This window comes from Chiloscyllium plagiosum, unplaced genomic scaffold (assembly GCF_037043375.1).
Source record: "Chiloscyllium plagiosum isolate Xiang-an unplaced genomic scaffold, Cpla_swu_hap1 HiC_scaffold_46, whole genome shotgun sequence".
NCBI classification, from domain to species: domain Eukaryota; kingdom Metazoa; phylum Chordata; class Chondrichthyes; order Orectolobiformes; family Hemiscylliidae; genus Chiloscyllium; species Chiloscyllium plagiosum.
The window spans coordinates 1011322-1028136 of NW_028270184.1; the positions used below are offsets into that span (position 1 = coordinate 1011322).

Below are 16815 nucleotides of genomic sequence, written 5' to 3' on the forward strand. Positions count from 1 at the left end.
GGAGCAGATACGGCGGAGGTGGAGGAATTGGGAATACGGGATGGCATTTTTACAGGAGGTAGGGTGGGAAAGAGGTGTAATCCAGGTATCTGTGGGAGTCGGTGGGTTTGTAAAAAATGTCAGTGTCAAGTCGGTCGTCATTAATAGAGTTGGAGAGGTCCACCCCCACCCTCTTCTGATTTATCTCTCCACTCTGCTGGCACTCTGCCTCTATTCCTAATGAAGGGCTTTTGCCCAAAACGTCAATTTTCCTGCTCCTAGGATGCTGCCTGACCTGCTGTGCTTTCCCAGCACCACTCTAATCTAGACTCAAGCTATCTCTGTGCCCTGAGAATTCTCTTTTCTTGAACTTTCCATGTCAGTTTATTTATCTGTCTGTGCCATTAACTAATGGGATTTCTGTAACATTAAGTTTCTCATTATGTAGATGGCACTTATTAAAGGATATTTTAGTTGATTCCTGAGGGAGAAGGGAAGCCACCTCAGTGTGCATTGAGAGGTAAATGTCTGAGCATGTAATGTTGCAGGGGGAGCTCTGTGCCCTGACTGAACATGGTGTACTGTTTTGTGTCTGCAATAATCTCCTCAGGAACAGGTTGGGGCCTGTCATACTCCACCAATCAATGAAATCATGGTTGACGTACATCCTAATTTTATCTACTTGCCTAGTTTCTGTAACTCATAAATAGTTTTTTTTTTGGTGTTAACAATCAATCTCAGTTCTGAAATTTTTAATTGATTCTCCACATCCTCAACTGTACTTTGGGACGTTTTAGATTTCCACCAGCCTTTTTGTAACCCCCTCAATCACCTAGCTCGAACTTTAAATGTCTGTCCCCTTGTTCTGCATTCCCCCATCAAACAGCAAAGTTTCTCTAACTACCTGATCAATCTCTTCAACTATCTTAAACCTTTTCAATCAGATTACCTTTAATCTTCTCATCACACTTTCTCAGAATTTATCCCAAAGAACGCAGTAAACTGTGTCATTTGGAGAACTGGGGTGTACAAAGTTAAAAATCACACAACACCAGGTTATAGTCCAACAGGTTTAATTGGAAGCACTAGCTTTGGGAGCGCTGCTCCTTCATCGGGTGGTTGTAATCCACAACCACCTGATGAAGGAGCGACGCTCCGAAAGCTAGTGCTTCCAATTAAACCTGTTGGACTATAACCTGGTGTTGTATGACTTTTAACTTTGTAAACTGTGTGGGCACTCAACAATATGAAGCCCTGCTCAGGCCACAAACATGTTGCCCCTATCACCCTAACATGTTTTAGTCCTGGATTCATCTTGTACAATTTATCTTTTCTGGGGCACAGCATTGAATGCAGTGTCAGACATGATCTACCTAGGATTTTAAGTAAACTTTCTCCCCATTTGTTCTCCTTGTGTTCTTCACATTAGCCTTTTTAATGGTTTTTCTAGTCACCCAGATAAAATGTGTGAAGTTGAACTTTATATTCTCACATCTATGACAATCATTTTGCCTTGACAAACCTGCATCACAAGTGTACAAAAGCCAGGTAAACAAGGAAAGGCAGAAACGTCTCCTGAATTTGTCTATTGCCACTTCTTCATTGTGGCTTTTGTTCCACACAAGTTACTCATTATAGCAAGTATCTTGCACATCTCAATACTAACATAAGCATGGCCTGTTAACAGACAGAAATTGTACCTGGATGACATTCTGGAACAACAGCTTGGTAATCGGATCCAACCCGGATCATACTGTCTAAAGTAGAGAAAAAGCAAGACATAATATTCAGAAAAAATCAAGTAGTTAAATATGGAGTAGGAAATTTTGAGCGGATGGGGAGACCGTTGAAGAAATGTAAAATTGTGGGATTTCATCCCAATGACAATCAAACATATGGAGAGGAGTTGGCAAGGTGAGGCTTGGAGACATGCAATTAGCATCACAGAGGAGTGGGCAAGGTGAGACCCTGTAACAGGCAGTCAGTGTCTCTGAGAGGAGCGGGTGAAATGAGGACCATGTGACAGGCAATCAGCATCACTGAGAGAAGCGGGCGAAGTGAGGACTGTGTGACAGGCAGTTGGTGTCACTGAGGGGAGCGGATGAAGCATGAACTCTGTGACAGGCAGTTTGTGTCATTGAGAGGAGCGGGTGACGTGAGGACCATGTGACAGGCAGTCAGCATCACTGAGAGGAGCAGGTGAGGTGAGGACTCTGACAGGCAATTTGTGTCACTAGAGGAAAGTGTGAGGTGAGGACCCTGTAACGGTGAGTCAGCGTCACTGAGAGGAGTGGGTGAGGTGAGGACCCTGTAACAGTGAGTCAGCATCACTGAGAGGAGAGTGTGAGGCGAGGACCCTGTAACAGTGAGTCAGCATCACTGAGAGGAGCGTTGCAATAAGACAACTGGTACAATATCCAGGCTTGGGCTGACAAGTGGCTCGTTCCATTCACGCCACATGAGTGCCAGGAAATGACCACCTCCAATAAGAAACAATCGAACTATTACCCCTTAACATCCTCACTGAATTCCCCCAACATCAACATCAACATCCTGGGGATCATCATTGACCAGAATTGGACTCACCACGGAAATACAGTGGCGACAACAGCAGCTCAGAGATTAGGACCACTGCTGCAGGTATTTGATTTCCTGGCTCCCCAAAACCTATCCAGAATCTATATGGTACATGTGAGGAGTCTGATGAGTGCAGCTCCAACAATATTCAAGAAGCAATACCAGCCAGTACAAAGCAGCCCACTTGATTGACACTATATCCACAAGAATCTACTCCCTCCACCACTGACGCTCAGTAGTAACAGTGTGTACTATTTACAATATGCACTGTAGTTCACTAAGGTTTCTTAGACAGCACCTTCTAATCCCATAACTACTTCCATCCAGAAGGACAACAGCCCAGATAAATGGGAACATCATTCCCTTCAAGCCACTCACCATTCTGATATGGAAAATTACTGCCTTTCCCTCACTGTCACATGGTATGAAATTCCCTCCCTAATAACTTTGCGGGTCCACCTACCACACAGTCTGCAGCGGTTCAAGGTGGCAGCTCACCGCCTCCTTCTCAAGAAAAACTAGGGATGAACAATAAATGCTTGCCAGCCTTTGATGCCCACATTCCAAAAGTGAATTAAAAAATTAGTGATATGGACTTAAATGCAGGCAGTATGACTAAGTTTGCAGGTTACACAAAGAATGTTAGGGATAGACATAAACTGCAGTGGCAAATGGAAGTCAACCCGGAAAAATGTGAGGTGATGCAATTGGGGAGGGCTACTAATGCAAGGGATTGCATTATGAATGAAAAAATCGACGTTTGTAGAGATAAATGTAGGGGGGTGGTGGTGTAGCAGGAAAATCAACGTATCGAGCAAAAGCCCTTCATCAGAAATGAGGCTAAGCCCTTCATCAGGAATAAGAGTAGGAAAATTGCATTTATCTCTCCACCCCTGAGGCTCCCAGCCTCATTCCTGATGAAGGGCTTTTGCCCAAAATGTCGATTTTCTTGCTCCTCGGATGCTGCCTGACCTGATGTGCTTTTCCTGCACCACACTCTCAACTCTAATCTCCAGCATCAGCAGTACTCACTTTTGCCTAGTTGATTTTAACCTTACTGCGAATCCTCTTTCAAGGGTGCCTACCTCGAAGAAGTTCTACTCCTCTCTCTACAAGGAACGCAGTGAGTCTGGAATCCCCAGGTCATCTCCTCTGCCCTGAAGCTCTTCAGCCACATTCTGGATCAGACTCACCCATCTATCCATCTTCCTTCCCACCTATCCACTCCACCCTCCCCTCTGACCTATCACCTTTACCCTCACCTCCACCCAGCTATTGCACTCTCAGCTACCATCCCTCCCAGCTCCACCCCCTCCCATTTATCTCTCCACCCATGAGGCTCCCAGCATCTTTCCTGATGGAGAGTTTTTGCCCGAAATGCCGAGTATCCTGCTCCTCGGATGCTGCCTGACCTGCAGTGCTTTTCCAGCATCACACTCTCGACTTGCATTATGAATGGTAGAACCCTGAAAAATACAGAAGATCAAAGATACCATCCTGTGCATATCCACAGACTCCTGATGGTAGCAGATGGTTAAGAAGGCATATGGAATACTTTCCTTTTTTAGCAGAGCCATAGAATAAAAGATCAAGGATGCTAACTTGGAACTGTTCAAGATGCAATTAGAGTACTGCATGAATTTTGGTCACCATATTATAGGAAGAATGAGATTGTACTGGAAAGGATACAGAGAAGATTTACCAAGATGCTGCCTGGGCTGGAGTATCTGAACTATTAGGAAAGATTTGATAGGTGGGGTTGTTTTCCTTAGATTAATGAAGATTGAGGCGACATGATAGGAAGGAACTATGAGGGCATAGAGAGGGTGGGTAATCAGGCACTTTAATAACGGAGAGGAGGGCATAGATTTAAGAGTTAGAAAGTGAGAGGAAAGTTTAAGTAATTTTTTTCTCTCAGAGGATGGTGAGGGACTCATACTCACTGCCTGAAAGTGTGGTTGAGTTAGAAACTCTTGTAATATTTGAGAAATATTTAGACATTCACTTGTATTACAACAGTCTCCAGGGCTATGGGTCAGTAACTGGGAAGTGGATTAGTGTAGTTAGATCTGTGGACTACTGTGAACACGATGGGCTTAATGGCTTCTTCTATTTTGTAAAGGTCTAAGAGTCTATGAAGATGTAATCCTCACCATGCAGGCTGTGCTGATCCCGTTTCTTCCACTCAATAGAAACAGCAGACATAGTTCCATGTGAGCGTTCCTCATCGCTGCTCTCCTCTTCAGAGTGCCGTGGGTGTTGGCTCCCATTGTTGCTTCCATTGTTAATGCTTTTCATCCTGGTTCCACGGGACAGGATTCCTGCTGAACCCGACTTCTCCATCATTACTGGCATTGCTGTGGGAGCTGAGGAAGGAAACAGATGGAAAAAACAAAGTTATATCCTGAACACATCTTCACAATGTCATGTGATAGGAATGAAAAGGGATACAGGTTCAAAGGGCAACAACTCAATACCAAGGAGCATTCTGCAGCGTTGAGGAGAGGTGTAGATTAAGTGTTACTAGTAACCTAAAGGCAACTATGACCTGACCAAAAGGCAAATTATCCACAGAAACAAATTTCTTCCAAAAACTCTGGCCAATTAAAAATATTTTTTAAATGTGCTGGTTTGAATGTTGCTTATTTTCATCCACCAAGGAATGCAGTGGTGAAGAAGTGCTGCTCTGTCAGAGGTTCAGTGCTGAGGGAACGCTGCTTTGTTAGAGTGTAGTACTGAGGGAGTGCAGCACTGCCACAGGGTCAGTACTGAGGGAATGTCACTATCGAAGGGTCAATTTTAAGAATCACAGCACTATTGCAGGGTCAGTACGAAGGTACTGGTAAACCCAAACCCCAAAAGCTGCACTACCAACCCAAACACTGACATCCTAATTCTGTGTGTAAGCACTTATCCCACAAAACCCTAAAATATTTCAGCAGGACCGTTCCTTGTTCTTTTACCAGACAGTATTTGCTCATCAAATAATGTGGCCCCTCTCATATGTCACCTATCATGTCCAAATTATTAGCTAATCTCTCAAAGATAACTGAACTGTCTGCTTTGATGCTCAGGCACAATGGATGAGAAAGGTGACAGGCTTGATGCCATGTACTGATCTGGGTTAAGCTGATCTGCTGAAATGGCATGAAGACTTCACATAGCCTCTCTTCCTGAGTTAAAGAATAAGAGAGAGGAGATACCTATGGGATGCCCTGCCCTGAGTGCTGCCTAGTGGTTTTCACTGTTAGATTGGACTTCATTGTGATGCGACCACATTTGAATGGCTCAGTGGTATTCAACTTCCAAGTCTCAAGGAATGAACAATGGGAGAACATTACAGATCTCACGAGCTTAACTCTGATCTCAATAGATAACCACACACACAAAATATCTCTAGCGAGGCCTCTTGACTAGCTGTCAAGCACAGGAATATTGGCTGATTACTACTGCTCTCTACTCCAGGAGTATTGAAAGTCATCTTAAGCTAGGGTAAAAGGAAGGTAAGTAATGGTGAGAAAATGAGTTAAAAAGCTTAAGTGTCTAAGTACACAAGTGCTTAAAAACTGATAGATTGGTACAAAAGGAATGAAAAGGGTTATTGGAATGATGGAATGTTTCATAGAAAGATAGATGACAAAGACAGGTAGAAACATATGTTGTAAAGAGGACATCAGGAGGTTTCAAACTGACAGAGTGGGTGAAAATCTGGCAGATGGAAACCGTAAAGACTGTTTCTTTTCATTTTTCTATATTTTTGACTGTGGACTAAAAGGGGAAAAACAGTTTAAAAAAATAAGGATTGTGGAAAGGATCACTTTACTTTTAAAAAAGTAGGCCACTGCCAAAGGGAGTGGTAGATGCAGGTATAGTTACACCATTTAGAAGAAATTTGGACAGATACATGAATAGGAAAGGTTTAGAGGGATATGAGTCAAACAGGCAAATGGAACTAGTTTAGTTTAGGTAACCTGGTTGGCGTGGACAAATTGGACTGAAGTTTTGTTTCCATGCTCTATGACTCGAAGTTCTGTTTACACTGCTGTTTGTTCAAGCAATGGAGGATGTTTAGATGCAGACAAGCTGGAACCAAGAGTGTGTACAAAATAAGATTCAGCTGGCAACAATAGCTGATTGCTCTGTGGAAAGCCGACCAATAGTAGACGTCAAAAACCTTTTGCCTGCCAGTAACTATATATTTGGCTCCTAGGTAGCTGAACAATTTGTAGGTGTGAAATATTTGGTCAGAAGCCATCAAACCTCCAGAAAGGAAGGTGCCTTCATTTTCTCTGAAATGATAAACATCTGAAGCCTGAAGAAGGCCAGTTTATTTTCCCTCATCAGTGTAAACTGTGGCCTTTAACCAAGAGGTTAATGACTTTATCAGTGTGAACCAGTCACTCTGCAAGCAAGAGAAAGTACCTGGAAAAAGAAAGATCCAGGATCAGCAAGTCCTGACAAGCCAAAAGAATGATCTCAGCAAACCTTATGGACAGGGATCATTCCCAGTTATTCCCTCACCCTTTTTTTTGGGTTTGTCTGTCTCAGTATGTTGGGCAGCTTTATCAGGAGCTTAGAGTTTTAATTAGTAGAGTATTAGGACGAAAGATCCTAACTGGATCTACCTCTAGCTAGAATCTATTTATTTATAATAAATAGTAGTCTTTCGTGAGTCACAAAAAATTAGTATGTAGGTACAGAATGTGACTAAAAATATTAATGGAATGCTTTTCTCAATTACAAGAGGAACTGAACACAAAGGAAGGATGTCATGTTTCAATCATACAAGGCACTGGGAGACTATATCATAAATGCTGCATCCACTTTTGGTCTCCTTACTTCAAGAAGAATATAATGTATTGGGGGTGGATTAAAGATATCTGGTGTTATGAGGAAATGCTGGACAGACTGCTTGTTTCCACACTGGTTCAGAAGTGATAGGTGCTTTGAGTGCATAAGATCCTGAACAGTCTTAACAAAGTGAATGGGAAAAAGGGCTGTTCCCTCTTATGGATGACTCCAGAACTAGGGGACACTGTCTAAAAATTAGGGGGTCACCCTTTTTGACAGAGATGAGGAGAAACTTACTATCTGACAGTAAAAAACTTTGAAAAACTCTGCCTCAGAAAGTGGGAGAGGCAGGGTTATTGAAACATTTTAATCTATTCATGTGATGTGGGCTTCACCAGCATTTATCATTACCTATCACAAGGTGCTCTTACAGTGGTGAATGTAGGCTTCCTTCATGAACCACTGCAGTCTATTTGGTTAATATATACCTACAATGCTGTTCAGGAAGAACTTCCAAAACTTGACCTAGTGCCATTAAAGGAATGGCAATATATTTCCAAGTTAGGATGGTGAGCGCCTTGGAAGGGATACTGGGGATGGTGGTGCTCCCACTTATCAGCTGCCCTTGTCCTTCTAAATGGTCAAGATTCTGGGTTTGGAAGGTGCTGCCTAAGGAGCCTTGGCAAACTGCTGCAATGCATCTTGTAGGTGGCACACACTACTACTACTGAGCATTGATGGTGGAAAGAATGGACGTTGTGGGTGTAGTGCAAATCAAGTGGCTGATTTGTCCTGAGCAGTGTCAAGCTTCTTCAGTATTGTTGAAGCTGCACTCATCCAGGCAAATGGGGAGTATTCCATCACACTCATGACTTGTGTCCAAACGTGTGGTGCTGAAAAACGCAGCAGGTCAGGCAGCATCCGAGGAGCAGGAGAATTCCAGCGCCACACTTTTTGACTCTGATCTCCAGCATCTGTAGTCCTCACTTTCTCCTCACACTCATGATTTGTGTCTTGTTATAGAGTCAAAGAGTCATACAGTGCAGAAAAGGTACTTCAACACATTGAATCTGCACTGACAATAAATACCACTAAAGACATGCTAATTCCAATTTCCTGTTACAATATTTCAAGTGCTTGTTCAAATTTTTTTAATAGTTTGTATGGTTTACAGCGTCTACTACCTTCCCAGGCAATTCCAGATTCCCAGCATCCTGACAGAAAATGTTTTTTACTCAAAGCCACTCTGAATCTCCTGACCATACCCTAAAACTATGCCCCTTTCTGACTGACCCCTCAACCAAGGGGAAGAACTGCTCCTTATTCGCCCTGTCCATACCCCTCATATTTTTATATTCCTCAATATTGTTCCCCCTCAGCCTTCTGTGCTCTAAAGAAAACAATCTAAGCCTATCTAGCCTTTCCTTCTACTCAATTTATCCACTCCAGGCAACATCTTACTAAATGTCCTCTGTACCCCCTCTAGTGGTATTACATCCTTCTTGTTATATCCAGTTGTGGCCTAACCAACACTGTATAAAACTCTAATATCACTTCCTTGTTCTTGTACTCTATGCCATGACTGATGAAAGCAAGTGACCCATATGCCTTCTTAGCTAGCCAACTTTAGAGATCTGTGAATAATTACCCCAAGATCCTTCTATTCCTCTAAATTATCTAGTGTCCTGCCCATTCATTAAATAATCCTTCATCTTGTTTCTTCTTATAAAGTGCATCAGCTCATATTTATCAGGGTTAAATATTATCTGTCACTGTTTTGCCTATCTGACCAATTCATCTATATCTTCCTGTAACCTACAAGCATCTTCTTCACTATTAACCACTCCAATTTTGGAGTTGTCTGCAAACTTGCTTAACATTCCCCCTACGTTTTTCATCAATACCACTACTTTGTATACTATTACTAAATAGTTTCTTATCCATTTTACCAAGTTTCCCTGAATTCCATGTGCTTTAATCTTCTCAAACAGTCTCCCATGTGGGACCCTGTCAAACATTTTGCTGAAATCCATATAAATTACATCAACTGAACTTCTCTCATCCACACACACGTGATCACATTTTTGACAAATTCTCATAAATTTGTTAGGCATGACCTCCCTCTAACAAAGCCCTAATTAACCTATGCTTTTCCAAGTGGATATTAATTCGCCCGTTCAGAACTTTCTCCAATAAGTTGCCGACCATTGTTGATATTGGATAGGCTCCAGGGAGTCAAGAGGTGAGTTACTTACTGCAGGACTCCTGGTTTTGATCTGCAGTTGTAACCAAAGTACTTACATAGGCGAGAAACATCCAAGATGTTCATCATAAGGACTTCAAAGCTGGGTAGTGCCACTGAATGTCAAGGGGCAGAGGTAGATTGTTGCAAGGGAATCAAAGGCAATTGGGATCGGCAAGAATGGAATTCAAAACACAATGGATCAGCCCTAAAGTTATTGAATGGCTGAGCACGCTTTAGGAGCTGAATGGCTGACTTCTGCTCTTAGTTCATACACTGGCCTTTATCTGCGTTGAGATGACATCAAGAGTCTGTACAGGGATACAGACGGGTTAAGCGAGTTTGCAAAAGCTTGGCAAATGGAATATTAAAAGGGGAAAATGTGAGGCTATGCACTTTAGAAAGGAGCTGAATGTTATTTAAATGGAGAAAGCATAAAGCTACAGAGGGATTTAGAAATTCTCATGCAAAAATCACAAAGTTAGCAAACAAGTTCAGCAGGTAATAAGGAAGACAAATGGAATGTTGGCCATTATTTCAAATGGAGCTGCTCTTCCAATCATAGACCAGTTCTCTGCCATAGTTGCTAATGGTAGAATTATAGAATTCTACCTACAGGACAGATACAGGCCCATTTGGGCCATCAAATCTGCACCGACCCTGCAAAGAGCATCTTACCCTAACCCCATAATCCAGCATTTACCATATGTAATCCACCTAGCCTGCACATCCCTGAACACTACAGGAAAATTTTGCATTGCCTATCTACCTAACCTCCATTATCTTTGGACTGTGAGAGGGAACAGGAGCACCTGGTGGAAAACCACATAGACACAGGGAGAACATATAAACTCCACATAGACACTCCCCGAAGGGTGGAATCAAGCCTGGATCCTGGCACTGTGAGGCAGCAATGCTAACCGCTGTGACAACATGCTGCCTCTCAGAGTATGGGAATAGAGTGTAAAAATAGGGAAGTCTTACTAAAACAGTACAAAGGCACCTGTTAAGACCACATCTTGAATACTATGAATAATTTTGGTCCCCTTATCAGGAAGGCTATACTGGCATAGGAAGTGGTGCAATGAATGTTAATTAGGTTGACCTAAGTATAGAAGGACTGTCTTATGAGGAAAGATTACATACGCAGGACCTGTACTCATTGGAGCTGAGAAGAATGAGAGGTAGTCTTATTGAAACGTACAAGATTCTTAGAGGCTATGACAAGGTGGATGTGGAAAGGTTGTTTCCCCTTATGGGAGAGTCTAGGACCAGAGTTGGGGTTTGCCCATTTGTAGAACAGAGGCATAGAAATATAAGCACGGAAACAGACCCTTCAGTCTAACTTGTCCATGCCAATTCATTTATCCTAAATAAATCAAGTCCCATTTGCCAACATTTGGCCCATAACCCTCTAAACCCTTCCTACTCATATACCCATCCTGATGCCTTTTAAATGTTGTAACTGTACCAGCCTCCACCACTTCCCCTGGCAGCTCATTCCATACATGTACCACCCTCTGCATGAAAAAGTCGCCCCTTGGATCCCTTTTAAATCTTTATTTAAGACGGAGGTGAGAATAAATTTCTTCTCTGAGACAGAAGTATATTCAAGGCTGAGATAATCACATTTTCATCAGTAATAGAACCAAGTATTATGGGAATCAGAGTTGAAAACTACCACATCAGTCATGATCTCATTGAAGGGTGAAGTAGACTCCATGGGCTGAATGGCGTACTGCTGCTCCTGTTGCCAATTATCTCCAGGCTACTGCATTACAATAAGGTGCAAGTTATTCTACTGTGTATGGGAACCTAAGTTAGAATGGACATGTCATGGGGGAAGTGGGAGAGGGAGTTGAAATGGATGGTTACAGGAAGGTGGGGTTGGTTGGTGCATATGGACCAGACATGTTCCCTGAACTGTTCTGAGAGTTTGTACTCATCTCCCAAATGTAGAGAAAACCACATCGAAAACAACGGATGCAGTAAATGAGGTTCGAGGATATGCAGGTACATCTCTGCCGGATTTGGAGTGATCCCTTGGGCGCCCACACCTTCCCCCCTACCTTTGTCCAAGGCCTCAGAAGATCATTCCAAAACCAGCAGAAATTTACGTGCATATCCTCAAACCTCATTTACTCCACCTGTTGCTCTCAATGTGGTCTCCTCTACATTGGAAACAGTTCAGGAAACATCTCTGGCCAGTATGCATCAACCAACCCAACTTTCCTGTAGCCATCCATTTCAACTTCCACCACCTAATCAAGGTCACCCGCAAACTGAGGAGGAACATCTCATCTTCCACTTCAGGAGCCTACAACTACATGGCATCAACACTGAATTTATCAGTTTCCAAATTTCCCCTCTCCTCCCCCCACCCCCATGCCAGATCTAACCCTCCGACTCAGCTCTGCCTTTTGACCTGACCTACCTGTTCATCTTCCTTCCTACTTGGCCACTCCACACTTCCCATCAACCTGTCACAATCACATCCTACCTTCGCCACCAATTGCCCTTCCAAATACCTTTCCCCTAGACTACCCCTCCATTTATTTCTCAGCCCCCTTCCCCCTCCCCCCTCTCCCCTCTCCCTCTCCAGTCCTGACAAAGGGTTAAGCCCGAAACGTTGATTCTCTTGTTCCTCAGATGCTGCCTAACCTGCTATGCTTTTTCCAGCGCCACATTTTATTGGCAGTGACTACTCCAGCAGTTGTAGTCCTCACTGTCTCCTAGCCTCAGTTTAGACTCCCATCTGAAGAACTGCCATTTAGTTGAGAACTCCAAACATCTGACCTGGAGAAGGTGCACAGGAAATAGACAAAAATGATACCTGGATCTAAGAAGGTTAAATTATGACAGCAGTTTTTAGAAACTAGGCTTACATTCCTTTGAATTCAGAAGATAAAAGAGTGATTTAAATAAGTAGTTTAAACTGCTCAAAAAGATTTGAAAAATTAGATGGACAGAAACTATTTTCTTTAATGGGGAAATCAAGATCATGGGGATGTTCATTTTAAAATTACAGATAGGCAGTTCAAGAATGAAATCACAAAGGATTGTAAAAATCTTGACCTCTCTCTCTCTCTCTCTCTGAAGACTCAATGGATGCTCAGGATCAAGTGCAGCTTTCAAGACTGAAATTGATTGACTTTTAGTGGAAAAGGATATCAAGGGATATGGAACAAATGTGGGTAAATGGAGTCCAGATACCAATTAGATGTGATCTAATTGAAAGGTGGACCTGACTCACAGGGCTGAATAGCTACTCGTGTTCCTCTGAATAGTTTAGCTGGACCATAAGACAGGAAGAAAGTTTTCAACTTGCTATTAGAGAAAAAAAAGAGGATTGAAAGGAGTCCCTCACTGCAGCAACAATCCAATCTGACAACTCAATTGCACATTCATACAAGACCATAAGAGCAACTCCAGAAAACACTATTCACAAAGAATTACACATATTGAAAAAAGGTATTTGTTTCAGCCAATTCCTAAGTCATCTCCTCTACCAAATCTACTCTGCCTTGTCCCTGGCATCACCCTAACTCAACCATGCCTGAGAACAGAGATCAATTCCTTTACTAGACTATGGACCAGACAGCAATGACTAAAACCATCAGATCACCCAAGGAGTCTGCTGCAGGATCCCCTCAATTTTGCCTGATTGCAGACCTCAAAACAAATATATTTATTAAACGTGGAAGAGTCACAGCTTCATACAAAATAGTTTCACTGAGAAGCCCACTGAGGCTCATTCCACCTCAAAAGGCAATATCCCCCACCCTTATGGGAGCTAATCAATTTTCCATTTCTCTCTCACACATGCCTACAAGTCAGCAACACGTCACCCCCACAATCAAGATTTCCTAGGTTTAGAGTAAAATAAGTGACACATTCCAGGGGAAAGTTACTGCCTGTAGCCTGAAGATTGCCAGTACGTAAGGATCTGCTCTTTAATGCACTCAGTCAGTTCACAGCTCTGTGACTCTTCTCCCTCCCTTGGCTTAGATCGAGGAAGCCTAGCAGCCATTCTGTATATCTGAGAATAGAGAAGACCATTCAGCACAGTTAAGCTTAGTTCTATGAGGAGAAAGTGAGGTCTGCAGATGCTGGAGATCAGAGCTGGAAATGTGTTGCTGGAAAAACGCAGCAGGTCAGACAGCATCCAGGGAACAGGAGAATCGACGTTTCGGGCATAAGCCCTTCTTCAGGAATGAGGAAAGTTTGTCAAACTTTCCTCATTCCTGAAGAAGGGCTTATGCCCGAAACGTCGATTCTCCTGTTCCCTGGATGCTGTCTGACCTGCTGTGCTTTTCCAGCAACACATTTCCAGCTAGCTTAGTTCTACCTGAGGCTAGAACTTATGCACTTGTGGGGGAGGCCAGAAAGTGGGAACAGGAAATATCGACTCTACTCTGCCTTATTCCTAGTATCACCCCAACTCAACCAAGCCTGAGAATTGACATCAACTCCTTTACTAAGCTGTGGACCAGACACCAATGACTAGAAACATCAAATCACACAAGGAGTGTGAAGAGCTGTTGCAGTGGGAATGACTGTGTACACAAACAAGAATGAGGTTCAAGAATGATCATTACCAACTAGAGCTCTGAATCCTCTTCATCTCTCATGTCACCTCTCTTCCTCACTTATACAACCCCACAAAATATCTTCCTATATTTAATGCTTAAATCCATACTTTCATCCGTTGTTTGTCCTCTTTGTTTCCTTTTCTCCCCTACATTCAATTATTATTGCACACTCCATTCTTAATCCAGACTCCCCACAGATTCTCACACCTACTCCTCACATCATCTATCAACTCATCCACCCATCTCCCTCTCTGCAAAATTCACTGCCCTCCCCACGCCACCGTCTCTTCATTCCTCATCCTAGCTTTCTTCCCTCCCCCACCCCCTCTCCTGCTTATCCTCCCCATATCCTCTCCTTCCTCCCCTCCACCCTTAGCCCCGCCACCCTCTCGCCCGTTTCTTTCCCTACTCTCCTCTCGCCCATGCCCCTTCCACCGCTCTCTTCCTTCTCACCCCTTCTTGCCCCCTGCCTCTTTCCCTTAACCCCAATGTCACCCTCTCTCAACACCTCACGCCCCCACCTCCCCCGCAACCTCACCTGTGAGCAGCCTCCGCTCCAGCGCTCGCCGCCCGCCCGGCTCCTCCAGTTCCGCCGCTGACCCCAATGCACGGTTGGTGAATTCCCCCTCAGCCCCAGGTGGCCGCCTTCTTCCGGCTGCTTTACAGCGAGAAGTTTTATTTAGCAAACGGCTCTAGCGGAGTTTGCGGAGTGGAGCAGATCTCCCGGTCTTGGAAGGGCTCCTACCCCCCAGTCGTTCCCGACCTTGGGTCTCTCCCAGTGTTCGCTTTCTGCCTTTCCCAACCGGGGGTCTTTTTCTCGGTCTCTCTCCCTCTCCCCGGTCTCCCCCGTGTTGGGTTCCTCTCTCTTCTCCCGATCTCTCCCCTGATCTTTAATGGTCTCTCTCTCTCTCACACACACACACACTCGCTCACTCTCCCTGATATTTCACGATCCCTCCCAGTCTCTCGTGATCTTTCCCGGTCTCTCTCTCTCTTCCCCCCACCACGCCTCCGTCTATCTGCTCTCTTTCTCCTGATCTTTCCCGTTCCCTCTCTCTGTCTCTCCTGATCTTTCCCGTTCCCTCTCTCTCTCCTGATCTTTCCCGTTCCCCCCCTCTCTCTTTCCTGATCTTTCCCGTTCCCCCCTCTCTCTTTCCTGATCTTTTCCCGTTCCCCCCCCCCTCTCTCTCTCCTGATCTTTCCCGTTCCCCCCCTCTCTCTCTCTCCTGATCTTTCCCGTTCCCCCCCTCTCTCTCTCTCCTGATCTTTCCCGTTCCCCCCCTCTCTCTCCTGATCTTTCCGTTCCCCCTCTCTCTCTCCTGATCTTTCCCGTTCCCCCCCTCTCTCTCTCTCCTGATCTTTCCCGTTCCCCCCTCTCTCTCTCTCCTGATCTTTCCCGTTCCCCCCCCCTCTCTCTCCTGATCTTTCCCGTTCCCCCTCTCTCTCTCCTGATCTTTCCCGTTCCCCCCCTCTCTCTCTCTCCTGATCTTTCCCGTTCCCCCCCTCTCTCTCTCTCCTGATCTTTCCCGTCCCCCCCCTCTCTCTCTCTCCTGATCTTTCCCGTTCCCCCCCTCTCTCTCTCTCCTGATCTTTCCCGTTCCCCCCCTCTCTCTCTCTCCTGATCTTTCCCGTCCCCCCCCCTCTCTCTCTCTCCTGATCTTTCCCGTTCCCCCCTCTCTCTCTCTCCTGATCTTTCCCGTTCCCCCCCTCTCTCTCTCTCCTGATCTTTCCCGTTCCCCCCTCTCTCTCTCTCTCTCCTGATCTTTCCCGTTCCCCCCCCCCCTCTCTCTCTCTCTCTCCCTGATCTTTCCCGTTCCCCCCTCTCTCTCTCTCTCCTGATCTTTCCCGTACTCTCCTACAACCAGCTAGCCTGGGGAAAGTAGTCCCAAGGCAGTAAGACGTCTCACTGCCCTCTCTCCGCACAACAACATCCTTCCGCCAGGGGGTAACATGGCCCAAAATTCACCCCTTTCACTACAACCTGCATCAAATACATTCGGCCAGGCCAAGCCCTTGCTGCGGACTCTACAGGATCTGTTTTAAACAGCAGTGTTCCAAGGGTTGGTTGAACTCTATGGCGGAGGAAGCTGTAGAACCGGGGACAATAGAGCCTTTAACAAATGACTAGGGAGTGAATGGCCCAGAGGGGAGGGGAAAGGGGAGGGAGAGGGGGAGGGGGGAAAGGGGAGGGAGAGGGGGAGGGGGAAAGGGGAGGGAGAGGGGGAGGGGGAAAGGAGAGGGAGAGGGGAAAGGGGAAAGGAGAGGGAGAGGGGGAGGGGGAGAGGGGGAGAGGGGGAGGGGGAGGGGGAGAGGGGGAGGGGGAGAGGGAGAGGGGGAGGGGGAAAGGGGAGGGGGAAAGGGGAGGGGAAAGGGGAGGGGGAAAGGGGAGGGAGAGGGGGAGGGGAAAGGGGGAGGGAGAGGGGGAGGGGGAAAGGGGAGGGAGAGGGGAGGGGGAAAGGGAGGAGAGGGGGAGGGGGAAAGGGGAGGGGAGAGGGGGAGGGGGAAAGGGGAGGGAGAGGGGGAGGGGAAAGGGGAGGGAGAGGGGGAGGGGGAAAGGGGAGGGAGAGGGGAGGGGGAAAGGGGAGGGAGAGGGGGAGGGGAAAGGGGAGGGAGAGGGGGAGGGTTGGTGTTTGC

At 45.3% G+C, this 16815-nt stretch overlaps 1 protein-coding gene across 3 annotated transcripts in view; it reads right to left on the bottom strand.

The window, feature by feature from the left end:
- Window positions 1-16815, bottom strand: part of rcor2 (REST corepressor 2) — a 79458-nt gene that overhangs the window by 18280 nt on the left and 44363 nt on the right. For 2 of the 3 annotated variants that reach the window (XM_087983809.1, XM_043682542.2), the window contains exons 4-5: window positions 4710-4922; window positions 1680-1736 (exon numbers count right to left, since the gene is read on the bottom strand). In XM_087983809.1, coding sequence (XP_087839935.1) covers window positions 1680-1736; window positions 4710-4922 — 270 coding nt within the window. Of the gene's footprint in view, window positions 1-1679; window positions 1737-4709; window positions 4923-14719; window positions 15205-16815 lie in introns of those variants that run through there. The other variant, XM_087983808.1, reaches the window with a different exon arrangement.